Source organism: Hyla sarda, chromosome 9 (genome assembly GCF_029499605.1).
Source record: "Hyla sarda isolate aHylSar1 chromosome 9, aHylSar1.hap1, whole genome shotgun sequence".
In the NCBI taxonomy this organism is placed as follows: domain Eukaryota; kingdom Metazoa; phylum Chordata; class Amphibia; order Anura; family Hylidae; genus Hyla; species Hyla sarda.
Window position 1 is genome coordinate 135,786,144 of NC_079197.1, and position 20,254 is coordinate 135,806,397.

The 20,254-nt window shown below is 43.1% G+C and overlaps 1 protein-coding gene across 1 annotated transcript in view; it reads right to left on the bottom strand.

Moving 5' to 3' along the window:
- Nucleotides 1–5,211: 5,211 nt before the first annotated feature.
- NAPA (NSF attachment protein alpha) overlaps nt 5,212–20,254 on the bottom strand; it is a 37,006-nt gene continuing 21,963 nt past the window's right edge. Inside the window, exons 5-11 of the mRNA XM_056539578.1 lie at nt 14,947–15,024; nt 12,582–12,637; nt 12,363–12,447; nt 12,168–12,272; nt 11,587–11,655; nt 11,314–11,364; nt 5,212–6,455 (exon numbers count right to left, since the gene is read on the bottom strand). Coding sequence (XP_056395553.1) covers nt 6,354–6,455; nt 11,314–11,364; nt 11,587–11,655; nt 12,168–12,272; nt 12,363–12,447; nt 12,582–12,637; nt 14,947–15,024 — 546 coding nt within the window. The 3' untranslated portion in view covers nt 5,212–6,353. The remainder of the gene's footprint in view (nt 6,456–11,313; nt 11,365–11,586; nt 11,656–12,167; nt 12,273–12,362; nt 12,448–12,581; nt 12,638–14,946; nt 15,025–20,254) is intronic.

Genomic DNA, 20,254 nt, shown 5'->3' on the forward strand with positions numbered 1-20,254 from the left:
CCTAGCCATATGGTGTTATTTTGTGCTAGTTTTTTTTTTAAATGGGGGTATGGCTTTTTTTTCCCACCAAGAAATTGTAGCGTTTTTCCTTGCATAGACCTCTATAACAGTGGTCGCCAAACTGTGGACTTTAGCTGTTGCAAAACTACAACTCCCAGCATGAGAAGTAAATAGGATGTTAGTTCAAATTGGGGCTACATTCATATCTTCTTATTGCAGACAGAATTCTTACCCTGATCATGGGTCTAAAGACCAGAACTGAAAGCATAATAGTGATAGATCGATAAATATTAGAATTTGAGAGAAAATGTAGATACAAAGAGTGTAGATTAGACCAGTGTGCCTTCAGCTGTTTCATAACTACAACTCCCAGGATGCCAGGACAGCTAAAACTGCAGGGTATTTAAAAGGATAGGGGATAAGAGGTCTGAAGATTCTGTGCTGGGCTGCTGCTCCAGTCTTGGAAACCTCGGAGTCTCCGGGACTGGAGACGTGGCCTCACGCCACGACCCCTCCATTCATGTCTATGGCATGATGTCACATCTTCAGTCCCGGAAACTCAGGTTTGGAGGTTTTGGAGACTGGAGCAGCATCCCGGCACAGAATGCTGGGTGCTGCACGGAGATCATGGTGGCGGGCCCCCCGCGATCAGGCATCTTATCCCCAATCCTTTGGATAGAGGATAAGATGTCTATAGGCAGAATACCCCTTTCAGGTCAAAAACATGTCAAACAAAACTTGTATTCATCCGCAGGTCATAATGTGCCCCTCAGTGGAATGTTCAGCATTAGGATTATTATTAATAAAAAGGGGTTGTACAAGCAAAACCTTCTTCTTAAAATCTGGTGAGGGAGAGGGCAAGTTCTAAAAACTCCAGCAATGCTGCCAGTACAACGGAGCTCCTCTCCCCGCTGTCCAGCACTTCTAGGTTTGGGAACGTGACTCTCACTCATCCAATTAGTAGGCGCAGCAGTGTCTTGCCTTATGTCCCCTGACAACAGAACTCTGTTATATCGCAGATGGCATGGAAATGACAAAGGTAGGGAGGGAGTGTTTTTTTTTTTTTTTTAACTTACTATTTGACCTGAGACAGCAACAGTTGTATGGCATGGGCTCCCGACTCGAGCCGGTGCCATACCGGGGGCCGGCGTTAATAGCCAACATGCGACAGTTGCCACGGCCGACTATGAATTCTCATTATGACACTTAGTGCATTGTATTGAGAGCCAAGCCTCGTTCTCATCACAACACTCAGGGAACAGGGTTAGACGCCATACAGGTAATATAACAGGTGTATATAATTTATTACATGATAAAAGGGCGGGAGGGAGAGCGGAATATGGATCACTCCTGAGGAAGCCTTTCTAGTTGAAGGCGGAATGCATGGGGTCTGCTGCCCCCGTGTTTGGGATGAGGACATTCTGCCATTGCACCTTCACTAGCTAGAAACGGTCATCTCTCTCATGTCACATGCACTTTACTAGGACTGGTATTTATCTTGATTTGACCTGCTAGCCATTAGGATAGTTGGACAGCAACAGAAGAATGCAGCAGCACACTGCCAGCACAAGGATATAGGTGAAACATGAATATGCAGTTAAAACATGGAGAGCTATACAGCTATGGTGTAATAGATGCAAATGTGAAACTATGAGATAGTGAGGCACTTAGCTCGCAAATTTGTCTCCGCCGGCGGTCAAATAGCTTGGACCGTCCCACCGCGATAAGGTGGCCTCCTTGGGACGGACCCTACACTGTGAATATGCCTCTGTGTGAACAGTTCAGTAAGCATGGCAGGGTCTGGAACATCCAAGACACCTTATATACACACCTGATAGAGGTGGGTGGGGTGCAAGGCCAACATGGAGGTAGCCACTCCCCCGTATGTGTAATACAGACAAAGAATAAGTCAGCCAGCACTTTAGTTGATACCAAACTATTATATGGACCTGGCCCACAGGTGCACGCTACTAGGCTAGATATACAGCAACAGAAGAATGCAGCAGCACACTGCCAGCACAAGGATATAGGTGAAACATGAACATGCAGATAAAACATGGAGCGCTATACAGCTATGGTGTAAGGATAGTTGGATAGATGTATGTCAGTGTGTATGCTCATATTTGGATAGTGTGGAATTGATTTCATCTTGATGTTATTACCTTTGTGAACGTTTTGTTCTAACTGCATTATATATTTGAAACTGGTGTTACTCTCTATTCAGCAATTTTTGTGGCAGGATTGTCCTCTCCCTGAAGAGTGGGTCATTTACCCAGCACGGGGTGGGTGTAGTAGGGTTACATTCCTCCATCCAGAATGTATGTTTTTTCATAGTTTTTAAATGTCTGTATACTCTTCTTTTTTTGCATATTGAAATAAAGATGTTTTTTGTATGGCACATGAGACTGATTACATTTATTGGTATGCAGCATCATAGTTGCTGGCTTTCTCTTTTTTCTGAAATAGTATGTGTATTTTGGCAACTTGCTTGCACCCAGGGGTGTGTATTTAGGCGGTGCCCGTTCTTTCCTTTTTTTTGTGTAAGGCCGACCGTTAACTCTTTAGATCGCCGCTGTCAAAGTTGACAGCGGCATCTAAAAGGACACTTAAACCATCCCTGGTGGTCCAGTGGGGTGGATCAATGTGGTTCTATGAAAGTAAAAAAAAAAAAAAACACCCATTAACCCCTTCCTTATTAAATTTAACCGGTATCGCCACGTGCGTAAATGTCTGAACTATAAAAATACAGAGTTAATTAAACCGCACGGTCAATAGCGTATGCGGCAAAAAATTCCAAAATTGTGTATTTTTGGTCACTCTTTTACATCATGAAAAGAATAAAAAGTGATCAAAAATCTGATCAATACAAAAATGATACCGCTAAAAACTTCAGATCACGGCACAAAAAAATGAGCCCTCATACCGGCCCGTACGCGGAAAAATAAAAGTTATATGGGTCAGAAAATGACAATATTAAACATTAATTTTCATGCATGTAGTTATGATTTCTTCCAAAAGTACAACAAAATCAACGACAACCCCTATAATACAGCTGCAAAGCTAGAGGTTGGAGACTGGTGCTGTAAACAATATCAAAAACGTGATAAGCCCTATTGAAAAGCAATCGAAACAGGATCTATCATAGCTGTCCTTACTCTATAATTCTAGTGTAAACAGCACTGTGAAAGGAAACCTGTTACATTGAAAATGCAGTGCTGTCCAAAGGCTTCATGTTATAGAGCAGGAGGAGCTGAGCAGATACATAGGCTTGTGAAAAAAGTTCCAGAATGTATGTAAATATCTGCTCAATCTGTGCTAAGAAGTCAAGGGGGGTGGTCCTACTCAGTGACTGAGAGCTCCCTATATGCACACTTTATTCATGGATAGCTGTCAATCAGACTAGGACCACCCACAATTTAGCCCAATATGTGCAGAGTTTTAAAGCTGTTAGTTTGGGTCATTAGGACCAGATAATCCTGCCAGAAATGGAGCACAGAGTGAGAGGTGCTGAAGAAACAATCACATGCAGCTGATGGGGAAACTGTTCATTTATCACCCAAAATGCAACGTTTTGTGGAGCTTACTGACCACTTCATCAGGCATTTGATCTGAACAATGCCTAGTGCAAAGACCACATCACTCGGGATTGGATTGAGATGACAGGGACAGCTCGGAGCAGGTACTGAAGCAGGAGACATGAAGATTTCTGCTCTTTACTGTCTTACAGACTGTAAGGGCTCATTCACACTATGGAATCTCCACCCAGAGATAGTCCAGGCAGAGATTTTATCTGAATCAGTCGACACTAAGACCGCTTAGAAATGTATAGATGGCAACGCATTGCTGAGCAGATTCCAACGAAAGACTGAGCACATTCAGTCTGGGATCAATAATTTTCATGGTGGAACTCCGCTTGGAAATTCCGTAGTGTGAACATGCCCGAACCCGATAAGGTGAACGTACACTGCTCAAAAAAAATTAAAATAAAGGGAACACTAAGATAACACATCCTAGATCTGAATGAATGAACTAATTGTATGAAATACTTTCATCTTTACATAGTTGAATGTGCTGACAACAAAATCACACAAAAATGATCAATGGAAATAAAATTTATCAACCCATGGAGGTCTGGATATGGAATCACACTCAAAATCAAAGTGGAAAACCACACTACAGGCTGATTCAACTTTATGTAATGTCCTTAATACAAGTCACAATGAGGCTCAGTAGTGTGTGGTCTCCACGTGCCCGTATGACCTCCCTACAATGCCTGGACATGATCCTGATGAGGTGGCGGTCTCCTGAGGGATGTCCTCCCAGACCTGGACTAAAGCATCCGCCAACTCCTGGACAGTGTGTGGTGTGTGGTGGATGGAGCGAGACATGATGTCCCAGATGTGCTCAATCAGATTCAGGTCTGGGTAATGGGCGGGCCAGTCCACAGCATCAATGCCTTCCTCTTGCAGGAACTGCTGACACACTCCAGCCACATGAGGTCTAGCATTGTCTTGCATTAGGAGGAACCCAGGGCCAACTGCACCAGCATATGGTCTCACAAGGGGTCTGAGGATCTCATCTCGGTGCCTAATGGCAGTCAGGCTACCTCTGCCAAGCACATGGATGGCTGTGTGGCCCCCCCAAAGAAATGCCACCCCACACCATTATAGACCCACTGCCAAACAGGTCATGCAGGAGGATATTGCAGACAGCAGAATGTTCTCCACGGCGTCTCCAGACTGTCACATGTGCTCAGTGTGAACCCACTTTCATCTGAGAAGAGCCTGAGTTTGCCAATCTTGGTGTTCTCTGGCATATGCCAAATGACCTACATGGTGTTGGGCTGTAAGCACAACCCCCACCTGTGGACGTCGGGCCCTCATGGAGTCCGTTTCTGACCGTTTGAGTGGACACATGCACATTTGTGGCCTGCTGGAGGTCATTTTGCAGGGCTCAGGCAGTGCTCCTCCTTGCACAAAGGCAGAGGTAGTGGTCCTGCTGCTGGGTTGTTGCCCTCCTATGGCCTCCTCCACGTTTCCTAATGTACTGTGTTGTTTAAGTGTTCCCTTTATTTTTTTGAGCAGCGTATATTTAGGCGTTTCTCTAATAGGATCCCCATGTTTGTGCCTTTATGCAATCTTGGTGCAGCTTATAGAAGATCTGCCTTCGTTGTAACATTTGATAAAGAAAGACCATGGTTCACACATACGATACATCCCACTTGCTTTATTTAACACGGGCTCAGCTGCAATATTTATGAGATGGTTCACAAGACGACAGACAAGACAAAAGAAATGAACAAAAATAAACCTGCCTTTGAGAATGCAGATAAATATGCACGTGTACAGCGCTATGCAAGAAAAAAGGAACAACCATTGCACAGCATACTGACTGAGCACTCTGGGCTGGCTGCAGCGGGTAAAGTGATGCCACCTCTCTTCCAATGGAGCCCTTCAAGTCAGTATTGGAGAGCCAGCTTGGCATCACCCACAACCAAGAGCCTCAAATGCAGACATCAGCTACGTTCACTAAAAGCAAAGAAAGTCAAAATGTTTGTTTCTGGACCCAAATCTCACGAGTTGTGCCAAGTCTATAGTGTGCAGCTGTTATTAGATTTATATGATTATGTATTTATAGATTTTTTGCCCTTTTTATATACTCTGTACAGGCCTATAAAAAGGTTTTATGGTGCAATGACCTTATTCCTATAGGCACACCTAGCCTTGGCCATTGGCCTATAACTAAAATATACAGAACCCCAATATTTGGTCGAGCTGCAAGTAAGGATATCTTTAAAAAGGTAAATTATATATTATAGAGTACAGGATAACAACTCCAAGAAGTTTTCTCATCCCCCCCCCCCCCCCATTCCATGCCGCCATGATCCATGCAATAGTACAATGACTGAGCTTTCCACTCCAAAAGCAAGGATTGCACAAATATACTGTCAAGTTGTGACAGTGGTGGATGGAACCCACCTAAGTTGACTAAGGCATTAACCTTAGTCGCTAAAAACGTGCAAAAAAAGTCACAATACACAGCTGCGGTACTGTATACTAGCTCTGTGATCTCAAGACCCTCTGGTGACTACACACAGTGACTGCAGCCTGCATGTGTATAGAATAGAGTTCATTTATGGTGCCTTCAATGGAACCCACACAAGAAGCTTGCATCCAGTCTGTGTAGTCAGCAGATGATCCCTAAATAGGAGTCAATAGGAGAAACAGAGGATCTTGTGCTCGGTAAAACGTTTATGTCAAATATGTAATGGGTATTAGCAGTGTTCCCCCATTCCACCCTAAAAATTCCTGAAGTGGGCTCTGGCTAATGGGGAAGGAGAACAAAGATGGCCATTAACGCAAATCCTCCTCTTCTCCTTTAATGGTTTTCTTGATGCGCAATAGCATTGTGGTTAGCCACTGGTCCAGACGGGAGATGGAATCAAACTCTTTGACCTGTTGGAAGAGAAAATGGGTGAAATGACTGTAGTTTTTTTTTGGCAATGTAAACTAGGAGCGTTTGGCTGATTAGAAAAATCACATAAAAACTCAATTTATATATAGAGGGAATTTATTGATACCCTGAAATTTTAAAGAATTATTCCAGGAAAAAAATATTTCTTTATATATCAATTGGCTCCAGAAAATTACACAGATTTGTAAATTACTTCTAATAAAAAATCTTAATCCTTCCTATAATTATCAGCTGCTGAAGTTGAGCTTTTCTCTTCTGTCTAGCAACAGTGCTCTCTGCTGACATCTCTGCTTGTCTCGGGAACTGCACAGAGTAGAAGAGGTTTGCTATGGGGATTTGCTTCTACTCTGGACAGTTCCCGAGACAGGTGTCATCAGAAAGCACTTAGACAGAAAAGAACAACTTAACTTTCTGAAGCCAGTTGCTTATATAAAGTTTTTTTCCTGGATAACCCCTTTAAGGGTTCAATGAGCTGGTATTGCAGTCCCAGAGGCATTTTTTCTTAAGGCATTTGCCATAAAAGAGTAGGGACACCACCATACACACTGAATAGGTAGTCCGCCCTGCTCCAATCGGTAGGTTTGGCCAATGTTGGATTTCAACATGTCTGGTCCTTCAGTTGTCATTGAAGATAAGCTACCACCAGACTCTGTACTGTTTCACTTTCTATCCATAAAGGGGTACAGTGCTCAGCCATCTCTGGCAGCTCCATAGACAAAGTAAACGGAGGGGCATGTGAGACTCGCTGCTCCATTCCGAGGCGACACTTGGGTCACCAGTCTGGAGAGCACAGGGGATCCCATCGGTTGGAACCCCTATGATCAGACACTAATCTCCAATCCTGTTGATAGGGATTAGTGTTTTAAGTTTTAATACCGCTCTAATTTGAATGGGATAATCATCTAATATCTTAGAGTACTTCCAGCTTTAATACGTTGTTCAACAGCTTTTCCTCCTGACCCCACTCTGCTGACCGCACGCATATTGTTGTGGGGAGAGAGGCCGATCGGCAGCCCGAGGAAGTGCGCTTGGGCGCAGGAAACAAGTCTGTCGCTGTGAAGCCGCTCCTCTGTATCTACCCGCTGTACTATGCCGTGCTGTTTGTAAATAAACTTCTTCAAGCAAGCTGTGACGGGTGAGTGCATCCTTTTTCATACAGTCATGGCCATAAATGTTGGCACCCCTGATTTTTTTCTAGAAAATGAAGTATTTCTCACAGAAAAGGATTGCAGTAACACATACGTTTTGCTATTCACATGTTTATTCCCTTTGTGTGTATTGGAACTAAACCAAAAAAGGAGGCAAAAAAAGCAAATTGGACATAATGTCACCAAACTCCAAAAATGGTCTGGACACAATTATTGGCACCCTTCAACTTAATATTTGGTTGCACACCCTTTGGACAAAGATAACTGATATCAGTCGCTTCCTATAACCATCAATAAGCTTCTTACACCTCACAGCCGGAATGTTGGACCACTCTTCCTTTGTAAACCGCTCCAGGTCTCTCTTATTGGAAGGCTCCTTTTCCCAACAGCAATTTTAAGATCTCTCCACAGGGGTTCAATGGGATTTAGATCTGGACACTGTCTTGCACACATTCAAGGCACCCAATGCCAGGGGAAGCAAAACAACCCCAAAACATCATTGACCCTCCACTATATTTCACTGTAGATACTGTGTTCTTTTCTTTGTAGGCTTCATTCCTTTTTCGGTAAACAGTAGAATGATGTGTTTTACCAAAAAGCTCTCTCTTGGTCTCCTCTGTCCACAAGACGTTTTCCCAGAAGGATTTTTGCTTACTCAAGTTCATTTTGGCAAAATGTAGTCTTCCTTTTTTATGTCTATGTGTCAACAGTGGGGTCCTCCTGGGTCTCCTCTCATAGCGTTTCATGTCGACGGATAGTTCGCGATGACACTGATGCTCCCTGAGCCTGCAGGACAGCTTGAATATCTTTGGAACTTGTTTGGGGCTGCTTATCTACCATCCGGACTATCCTGCGTTGACGCCTTTCATCAATTTTTCTCTTCTGTCCACGCCCAGGGAGATTAGCTACAGTGCCATGGGTTGCAAACTTCTTGATAATGTTGCGCACTGTGGACAAAGGCAAATCTAGATCTCTGGAGATGGACTTGAGAACCAAAATATCAACAATCTCAAAGTTACAAGTCCTCAGACAGTTCTCTTCTCTTTTTGTTGTCCATGCTTAGTGTGGCACAAACAGACACACAATCCAAAGACTCCTTTTTATCTGCATTCAGGTGTGATTTTTATATTGCCCACACCTCACCCCAGGTGAGTTTAACCCCTTAAGGACCAATGCAAATAAACCTGTACGCCCCTGAAAGACCAGGCCTGTTTTTTCAAATCGGGGATGTCTGTCTTTATTAGAGAATAACTCTCGTAACGTTTTGCCAATCACGATAATTCTGACATTGTTTTTTTGTCACAAGTTGCCCTTCATGTACATAGTAAAAGTAAGCCGATATCATTCGTAGTTTTTTTATAATGCAAAAAATCATGAAATTTTTACAAAAAATTAAGATTTTTTGCTATTTTAACACTAATTGGTTGCATATATTTATACTTACTGACCAAATAGTTCATGAAACTTATACTTTCAGATGTCTACTTTATTTTGACGTCATTTTTTAGTTTTTAATTAACATTTTAAATTAGTTAGAAGCCTAACAATTTAACTTGAAATTTTGAAAATTTTGAAAAGTAAATTTTTTTTATGTGCTATGCAAGGTTTGCAGAAATTAAAAGGTAGTAGAACATAGGAACACCCCCCAAATGACCCCATTTTAAAAACTAGACCCCTCAAGGTATTCGCTAGGGGGTACAGTGAGTATTTTAACACCATAGTTTTTGGGCAGGAATTATTACAAAGTCAGTGTTAAAAATTCGAAAATTGCAATTTTTCACAAATGCATCATTTGGGGGGCATATTTTTTGTACATCACTTCTGATATTGAAAGAAATGCACCCTATATTTTATTTAGCTGCTTGTCCCATGTTCGGAAATACCCCCGCTTTGGCCATATATGGTTCCTGGCCGCGTGGTAGGACTCAGAAGGAGAGGAGCGCCATTTGGCTTTCAGGGCAGAACAGTACCCCCACCCCCACAAGTGACCCCATTTATATACCGCACCCCTACAAGTTATTGGCTGGTCGGCTGGCAGTAAAACGCGTCTGTCTGTGACAGTTAAGGCTCCTGATGGATATATCCGCCATGTTGTGGGAATAAGCACCCGCTCATGGCGAATATATCCATCACTGCTGCGGCTGGGTAGCTCAGTGTGTCCGCTCATGACTGCTGGCGGAAAATCCGCCGCTATGAGTGGACGCGCAAAGCTACCCAGCCGCAGCAGCGAGCTCATTACCGTGACTGCTGCATAATGTGTAGGATCACGTGGCGGACATCCGCAGCATATTACATGCTGCGGATGTCCGCCAATGCGATCCTACACATTATGCTTTTTTTTTTTTATTAGATTCATTTAATAAATGTATATTTAATATATATATTTTTTTTACACTTTTATTACATTTTTATTTATTTTTACACTTTTATTTTATTTATTTATTTTTACACTTTTTAATGCTTTGGAATACTTAGTATTCCAAAGCATTGCAGTTATATGCTGCCTGCCAGTTTTCACTAGCAGGCAGCATATTTCACTGGCAGGCAATACCCAGGGCAGACCTGGGGGTCTTTGTAGGACCCCCGGCAGCCCAGGTATGCAGCAGCACCCCGCGATGCTCCGGGGTGCTGCAGGAGAGACAGAGGGAGCCCCCTCCCTCTGTCAGAACTCCTTACAGCGCGCGGTCACTTCTGACTGCGGCTGTAGGGGTTAAACTGTCGGGAGTGAAGTGAACTTCACTCCCGGCAGTGCGGCCACATACAGCACCTCGCGATCGCGCTGCGGGGTGCTGCAGAGGAGACAGAGGGAGCCCCCTCCCTCTGTCAGAACTCCTTACAGCCGCGGTCACTTCTGACCGCGGCTGTAAGGGTTAAACTGCCGGAAGTGAAGTGAACTTCACTCCCGGCAGTGCGGCAGGTCCCGGCCAGCCGCGGACACACACAGCACCCCGCGATCGCGATGCGGGGTGCTGCAGGAGTGACAGAGGGAGCTCCCTCCCTCTGTCATAACACTTACAGCCCGCGGTCACTTCCGACTGTGGCTGTAAGGGTTAAAACTGCCGGGACCGAAGTTTACTTCGGTCCTGGCAGTGCAGCAGGGTCCCGGCTGTGTGATACAGCCGAGTCCCTGCCGCGATCTCGTGGGTGCACTGGGCAGCACCCACGAGAAGAATGGACGAGTATAGACGTCCAGGTGCGGGAACGCCCGCCAACTTGGACGTCTATACTCGTCCGTGGTCGTTATCGGGTTAAAGGAGCATCACTTGCTTGAAACAATCTTATTTTTCCACAATTTTGAAAGGGTACCAATCATTCTGTCCAGACCATTTTTGGAGTTTGGTGACATTATGTCCAATTTGCTTTTTTTCCTCCCTTTTTTGGTTTAGTTCCAATACACACAAAGGGAATAAACATGTATATAGCAAAACATGTGTTACTGCAATCCTTTTCTGTGAGAAATACTTCATTTTCTTGAAAAATTTCAGGGGTGCCAACATTTACGGCCATGACTGTATCTACTCCATGTGTTTTCTGATAACAGTCGTTGGTCGCTTTACATCTTAAAAGTAATCCCAAAAAACAGTGTATGAGCATAAGAACACAGCCTTACTAGACACCACGATAAACAGTTTTTAGACACAAGCCCCAGTACTAGCTAAAAAACAACAATTAAAAGCCCCATTACACTTACAGCATCTGTATAGTTGTCCACGTTCTGTTCTTCATGAGCATCAAGAAGTTTCTGTAATGAGAGATGACTATTCTTAGTAAGGCTGCTCAGACATTTTACAAAAGTACATGACAAACTGGCAGCACAGAACCAATCATGTAAGTATGTTACAATATTTTATTATTATTTTTACATTTTCAGCATTTTCAAACTATTTTACTTAGTAATTCCTTCAGCTATGATATTTCATAAATAGTTTTTTTTTCTTTTTTCACTGCAGGACTAGGTATTTACCTTAATAAGTTTACACTCTCTGGAATCGGAGAACGCTGGGAACATCTCCTCGTATTTCTGGACAGCGAGCTGTGACGCAAACACACCAGTCAGTAATTCAAGCATAAAACCTATTGGCCCTCATTTACTACTGCAAACCCGACATGTTTTGTTGGGTTATGCGCCAAATTCTGTTGCATTACGCCAAAAATGTTGTCTGCGGCAGATTGTGCGCCAGAATTTGCACCAGAATTGAAAAACCCGACTAAACTCTCTATTTTGCTAAGAAAACCCGGAAAAGGGGCGTGACCGTCGGGAAAGGGGCGTGGTCTCTGAAAAGGGGCGTGTTCCTGACATTTTCACAAAAAAACTACATATTTACTAAAGTTTCCACATAAAATGTGATGGATTTGAGCTGAGGAAAACCCTACAGATCAGAACATGTGTATAAAAAGCAAAATGTAGGGAAAGTGGGAAATGTAGGGAAACCTTAGTAAATACCGTGGAAAATAAACTGTAGGGAATTAAAACCCACAAAGAAACCTACACAACACTCTTAGTAAACAAGGGCCATTGTGTACCCATCTACACCAGTCTCCTACCTTAGCGTTGAACATATCAATGCAGAAATGGCAAAGGGCAGCTTTGAAGAAATACTCTTTGGCACTGTACTTCAGTAGAGGGCTGTCCATTGCATTGGTGCCAACCTAACAAAGATACAAAAGTCAGAAGCTCTGCACGTAACCACCTTTCACTAAGTCAGTGCCATACCCCAGATATAAGGGGTACGTAACTACCTGCTCATAGATTTCTACAGCTTTTGGGTATTGCTCCAATTGGGCTGCGTAAGTGGCAACTTTTAGAAGACATTTGTTGGCAGAACTGTAAGAGAAGGAGAAAAAAAAATACACATTCAGAAGAGATTTATCATCCCAAATGCTTCTTTTACAGATGTGGAAAACAGAGGTACCCCATAAACTGTTCTGCTGGAAATGTATGATCCGTCAGTAACTAACCTGTTAGACTCCTCTCCCTTGTAGTAGTCTGCTGCCTGCTCATAGTGGGCTATTGCCTGGAAAGCAAATACATAAAAGGCTGAAAACATGTCAATTGCATCACAATAAAATAAAATAAAATTTTGTGGTCTGGTACGATCACATCATTTTGTGGGTATTGCACTCCCATATCACGTCTGAGCACCTTCTGACCCCTATGGTGGGCCCTAAGGACACAGTTATGTCACTGCATTCCGAGAGCCATTACATTTCTTTTCCGTTTTCCATTGATCTAGCCATAAGAGGGCTTGTTAATTTCACGACAAGCTATATTTTTATCAGCACTATTTTGGAGTACATATAAGGGAGTAAACAGTGTCCAAAAATATTTTCTCTTAGTTTTGTGCCAAGATTTCGGTACATTCAGTGACATGTCCGCTTCATTCTGTAGGTCAATAAGATTACATCAGTACAGAATTTATATCGTTTTTAGGTTAGTAACTTTTGAACAACAAAAATACATTTTACATGTGTCACCATAAGTCACAACACTAATTTTTTAGCCAATAAAGCTGTGCGAGGGCTGTTTTGGGGTACTAGGTTGATTAAATGTATGCCTTATTTGGGAATTACACCAATTATATCACACAAATTATTAACTGTGTCTTAGAAAAATGCTGGCCGCAGCGGCCCAACAATCTGACATATTGAGCCATAACACCAGGAAGAAGTCTTGTGCCAGGACTCAATTATGGACATTTATTAACGGGTTTAGTCAGGTTTTCTTTACTATAATTGTCGCAACTGCAAGTACGCGATTTTTCGTGCGACATTTTGACTGCAAAGCGAGAAAAGCAAGTTTTCCAAAAATTAACTACGTAGTAATAATTTTAAAATGGACTACGGGTAGTCAGGTATTTATTAACTGAGACAGTCGCAACTGCGCAAAAAACAGGGTTAAAAATTGACTAAATTTACTCCAGCTCAGACATGGAGCAGAAAAAGCTACTACCAAAGGAAAAAAGGAAAAATTGCTTAGGTGAAAGAAAATTATCAACAGGCTGAAAGCAGTTGATAAATAAGTCACACATAAGCAAAAAAAAAGTAAGGAAAAAATTACTAAAAAAAAGGATACATAAGCAAAGATTGATAAATGTCCCTCCATATGTGTCAGATTGCGGCCAAGCTAAATCACTGGCTGAGGCAGGACAATAATATGGCTGGTGGTTTGCTGAGCCGCAACATGATGTATTGACCAAAGGGAATCTAAAAGGGGAGTGAAATGGGGACCAAAGCGGGATACCAGAGGAGCAGCAGGAGGTAAGTAGATTATTTTTTTTTTTTTTTCTTAAGCAAAATTACCATTGTGTCAGATATAAAAAAAAAAAATCCCACAAGCTTAACACGCAGTATTCCTTAACTCGTTCCAGCAATATCAGGTACATGCACGTGGTGATTAAGGCTGACTTGCCGCATCACAACGTACATGTACCTGATCATTTTAAACTATCACTGCTGAGCGCAGTAAAAGTTTAGTGAGCTCGGATGTGCAGCATCCCTGAAGCCGGCCGGGGACCAATTGCAGTGGTCGCAAGCCGGCGATCGCTGCTTGTACTGACAGACCAATAGCAGTGACATATGCGTGGTCTCCTCCTTCCCCCCCTCCTCTGTTGGTTCTGACAGTGAAGCAATCGGCAGAGAAGAGGAGCCCCGACAGAGACGACCACCCGCAGCACCCAGAACTGAACTGGTCCCTGAAAAATCTGATTTTGAAATTTGCTTGAAAATCTGGAAAATTGCTGCTACACTTATGAACCTTGTCACATTCTAAGAAGGTGAATGAATGTTTATCATATTGTAGATGTGAACTAATCATTAAATTGGTGACATGAATTTTCGTCCTACAAGAATAAATTTCAAATCTAGAAAAATATAAATTTTTCACAAGATTTGGGATTTTTTCTCACAAAAAACCCTAACTATATCAATAGAAATTTACCACTAATGTAAATTACAATATGTCACAAAAAAAAGAAAAACAACAATCTCAGAATTGCTTTCATATGTAAAAGCGAGTTATTACCAAAAAGGGGACACATGTCAGATTTTAAAAATCTGAATGCCTTGGTCATTAAAAGGTAAAAAAAAGGAGTAAAGGGGTTAAACCTATTTTTTTTTTTTTTTCAGAATAAAGCGGGGGGGGGGGGGGGGGAATTTTCTTTGCCTAAATACTTTGGTTCAGTGGCCCATTAGGTCCCGCAAGGCAGGACCTAATAGATGAACACAAATGGAAGACATAGGAGCCCTGTGATTACATTGCATGTAGGTATAATGGGGTGACAGAGGGAACAATTGTGTTGTGTACTAAGAAAATCTGGTAACAAACCTTCTCTACGTCCACCAGCTCGGACTCGTAGATCTCAGCTATGGATATATGATGTTTGGCTGCAATGGTGAATCTTCCCTGTGAGAAACAAGAACAGAATCCTTAAAAATGTATGAAGTGGAGTCCACACTATGCGGTTCTACGTAACATGTTGCCCATAGGAAAAAAAATCACAGCTCAGCTTTCATACCTCCTTTTGCTCTGGTAAAATGAAAGCTGTGCTCTGATTGGTTACTATGGGGAAAAAAAGAAAATCTGACTATAAGACAACATTCTAAATCTCCACCTAAATGCAAGAAATGTTTTTATCTACACACATAACAAAATTGGGTTATCATTACTATCTACTAATAACTATTCCAGTGTTTCCCAACCAGCGTGCCTCCAGCTGTTGCAAAATTACAACTCCTAGCATGTTGTCTGGGCATGCTGGGAGTTGTAGCTTTGCAACAGCTGGAGGCACACTGGTTGGGAGACACTGCTGTAGTCTATTCCTGGAGACTAGGAGAAGGAAGCGCAGCGAGGGCAGAGCAAAGGTGGGAAGTCTGGCCTTCTGTGTCATGTCCCAACTAAAAGCTGGGACCACCTGAAGGAGGAAAGATGCACATGAAGATACCAGGAGAGGCCTGCACAGCTGCAGCCTACATGTGACAGCAACGGGGGGCTAATGTGAGCCAGGCCACTGGATGGGAGAGGGGGTGCGGCAGGATTCTGGGTGTCCCGGGGGGGGGGGGTTGGGGGGGGGGGGGGGGAGAAGCTGCAGCCTGAATCCAGGAGCAGCAGTTGAAAATAAACATGGAGGTAGGGCTGGGTGGTATACCGGTTCATACCAAATACCGAAATTTTTGGGCTGCACGATGTGAATTTTTCCCATACCGCAATACCGGTTGGGCCCCTCCCCCTTGGGAATGAATTATCAGCCCAGCGCAGCGCTGTCCCCACATCGGGGAACTAATCACATGTGACCCACCATCGCTGTTCTGCTCCCCCCCCCCCCCCCCCCCAATTAATTATCAGCCCAGCGGGGTACTGCTCACATATGTCACCCGCAAGCACTGCCCTCCTCCTGTTTGTTGCGGTCCGACACCGGCGCTGGAACTCTATACTGTATGCCAGTGGTCCCCAACCTGCGGACCTCCAGATGTTGCAAAACTACAACTCCCAGCATGTCCGGGCATGCTGGGAGTTGTAGTTTTGCAACAGCTGGAGGTCCGCAGGTTTGAGACCACTGCTGTAAGCTGTAAAATAAACTTTAACTTGCCTACGTCGGCCTTACGCTGGGGACGGGAACGTCGGAGAGCAGTCAGCCTATCACTGGCTGCAGCAATGTCCCGCCCCGGCCAGTGATAGGCTGAGCCCACTGTCATGTAAAAAGCCAGCTCAATCTATCACTGGCCGGGGCAGGACATCGCTGCAGCCAGTGATAGGCTGACGGCTCTCCGACGTTCCCGTCCCCAGCGTAAGGCCGACGTAGGTACGTTAAAGTTTATTTTCTTTATCTTTTGCAGCCCGGGCATAGAGATACAGCGTACAGCAGTGGTTGCAAAAGGAACGACCTCCTAAACTACAACTTCAAGCATGCCTGGTGCCAGGAGGCCTGGGCGGAAAGATATGAGGGGGCTAAAATACCTGGTATCCTCAGGGGGGAAATTGGGATTACATCTAGTGTGGCAGCCCATGCTGACAACCCCCCCCCCCCCCCCCCCCCCCCCGATAAACATAAAAAAGGGAAAAAGTTAAATTAAAATAAATAAATAAATAAATACAGCAAACCTAATCCTGTCTGCCTCCTACGGACAGTAGGCCAGAGTCTGGTTAGGCTAGTGTGGGTAGGAGGGGTATAGAGTACAGAGGCAACACTTTTTTTATGTCTAGTGACGCCTCCTAGTGGCATGAGCCTATACCCATGGTGCTGTGTCCCCCAATGCAATTCATGAGAAAATCTGATTATGCCATTTTCCATATCATCATTTATAGCATATTCACAGGATATGCCGTAAATGTCTGAAAGGAAAGGGTCCCAAAAGGTGGAACATGCTTTTATCTCGAGTTTGAGGGCCACTGAAAGTTATTATGGGAGTTATGTAATGGGAGTAAAACAACCTGCCTTGCTGACCAACTCTGGCCATTGCAAGAAAGTCAGCATGGGGCTGCGGAACATTCTTTCTTGACATAGGCCAGTGTTTCCCAAAAAGGGTGCCTCCAAGTGTTGCAAAACTACAACTCCCAGCATGCCCGGACAGCCAAAGGCTGTCCGGGCATGCTGGGAGTTGTAGTTTTGCAACACCCGGAGGCACCCTGTTTGGGAAACACTGAAATAGGCTGTGGGTGCCAGAGGTGAAAACAGCATCTATCAGACATATATGGTGTATCCTGTGGATTTGCCATAAACATTGAGATGGGAATAATTCTTTAAAGTAAAAGTCCATCCTTGAGTACCATTAAAAGGAAATCTGTCACCAGTGTCACCAGCACTAACCTGTCTGTACAGACAGGTAGTGCAGGTGATAGTAATAACGATACTTACCTTGTCCCGTTCCGAGCAGTCGTTCTTTGGTAATCCTCTACGGTATCTTCAGCCCTGGGCCCGGCATGGGGCACAGGCGGAGCTTAGTGACGTCACGGCTGCAGTTCTCTAGTAGCGGGACCTAGCCGGGCCCTGATTCTTAATATTGTTAAGGAAGCAAAGCAGGAAGGGGACGTGGATGTTCTTGTCCATCTAGGGACAAATTACCTGGCTTGCAATGGAGTTTCAGAGGTGAAGGAATCTTATCGCACTTGGTGATTATGTACAGAATTTTGCATCCACTGTTTCATTTTCTGAAGTTCTGCCTGTGCATACCGTTCAGAATGATAGGCAGAGGCGCATTAAGGAGTTCAACTTATGGCTCAGTAAATGATGTCAAGAGCAAGGATTTGGCTTTGTGTCTCATGATAGCTCTACTTGGAATAGAAAGGAACTGTACAAAAAAGATGGTTTTCATCTTTCTCTCAAAAAAAATTCCAAGAATTTGCTAAGGAGTATTTAAACTAGGAAAAGGGGGGCAAAAGAGTGATAATCCAGGAGTCCCATTGCCCCCGAAACAATGCCAGAACATGTCAGTAGCACAGAGGTTAAGAAATGACAAACTCAGAGTCCTGTCTACAAATGCTCACAGTTTAGGTAATATCATAAATGAACTTCGGTCAATAATGGCATGTAGATTTAGTGGCTGTTTCTGAGACATGGTTTAATGAAAGTGGAGTAGTGGCCCTGTATGTGAAAGATAGCATAAAATCTAACCTAATACAAGTTAGTGAGGCCAACAGAGTCGATTTGAGTTACGTTGCAATTTGGTAATCATACAGTAACTTGTGTAGGTGTGATATATAAACCACCTGGCCAAGTTAAAGAATTAGATGATCTACTAGTTGATGAAATACCTAAAATGACAATGAAAGGAGAAGTTATTATTATGGGAGACTTCAATCTTCCGGATATAAACTGGAAAACCAAAATAGCAAGTTCTGCCAGGAGTACAGCTATTCTAAATTTCCTACTGGGATTATCTCTACAACAAGTGGTTGAAGAGCCAACCCGGAGGGAGGCCATTTTGGATTTGGTATTCACAAAGGGGATTTGGTATATGATGTTATTGTAGGCAAAAGCTTCGGATCTAGTGATCACCAGTCAGTGTGGTTTAATATAAGAACAGTGTTTAGATTTTAGAAAAACAGGCTTTTCAAAAATGAGATTAGTCATAAATGAGTCCCTATCAGACTGGAAGGGATTACATGGAGTCCAGGAGAAATGGGACTACGTAAAAGACGCTTTATTGAAGGCAACAGAAAATTGTATTAGACTTGTCAGTAAAAGCAGAAAAAGAAAGAGACCACTGTGGCACTCAGCAGAAGTGGCCATAATCATAAGAACGTCTAAAGCACAGGCAGAAGAAAAGGGGATAAGACATTCTTCAGATATATAAATGAAAAAAGGAAATTAAAACAAGGAATATTTAAATAAAAAACAAAAGGAAGGAAGTTATGTAGAAGAGAATTAAGGACTAGCCGACTGCCTTAATGAATACTTCAGTTTTTACAGAAGAAAAAGAAGGAAAAAGACCTCAATTAGGGAGGAAGACTAATGAATCGTTTGATGCATGTGTCTTTACAGAGGAAGAGGTTCTACATTTGCTGTCTAAAGTTAAGACAAATAAGTCACAGGGGCTTGATGGGATACACCCAAAATTATTAAAAGGGCTTAGCGACAAACTAGCAAAACCGTTAACAGATTTATTTAACCAATCACTGGTAACAGGAGTCGTCCCGGAAGATTGGAAATTAGCAAATGTCGTGCCCATTCACAAGAAAAGGTAGTAAGGAGGAATCAAGCAACTATAGGCCAGTAAGTCTGACATCAATAGTGTGGAAATTAATGGAAATCCTACTAAAGGATAGGATTGTGGAACATCTAAAATCCCATGGATTGCAAGATGAAAAACAACATGGGTTTACTTCAGGGAGATCATGTCAGATTAATCTTATTGATTTTTTTGACTGGGTGACTAAAATAATAGATGGCAGTAGCCATCTCATATCTAGATTTTAGTAAGGCTTTTGACCCTGTCCCACATAGAAGACTTATCAATAAACTGCAGTCATTGGACTCCCATATTGCTGAGTGGATTAGGCAGCGGCTGAGTAACAGACAACAGAGGGTTGTAGTCAATGGAGAATATTCAGAGCAAGGTCTTGTCACCAGTGGGGACCTCAGGGATCTGTACTGGGACCCATTTTGTTTAATATCTTCATTAGTGATATTACAGAAGGTCTCGATGGTTTTGGTCTTTTTGCTGATGACACAAAGATTTGTAACAGGGCTGATGTTCCTGGAGGGATAAGCCAAATGGAAAAGGATTTAGGCAAACTAGAAGAATGGTCAGAACTCTGGCAACTGAAATTTAATGTGGATAAATGCAAAATAATGGACCTGGGGCATAAAAACCCTCGGGCAGAATATAGATTATTTGACACAGTCCTGACCTCAGTATCTGAGGAGAGGGATTTAGGAGTAATTATTTCAGAAGACTTAAAGGTAGGAAGACAATGTAATAGAGCAGCAGGAAACGCTAGCAGAATGCTTGGATGTATAGGGAGAGGTATAAGCAGTAGAAAGAGAGAAGTGCTCATGCCGCTGTACAGAACACTGGTGAGACCTCATTTGGAGTATTGTGCGCAGTACTAGAGGACATATCTCCACAAAACTATATAGATACTCTAGAGAGAGTTCAGAGAAGAGCAGGAAAGGTTAATGGACCTTGACATGTAT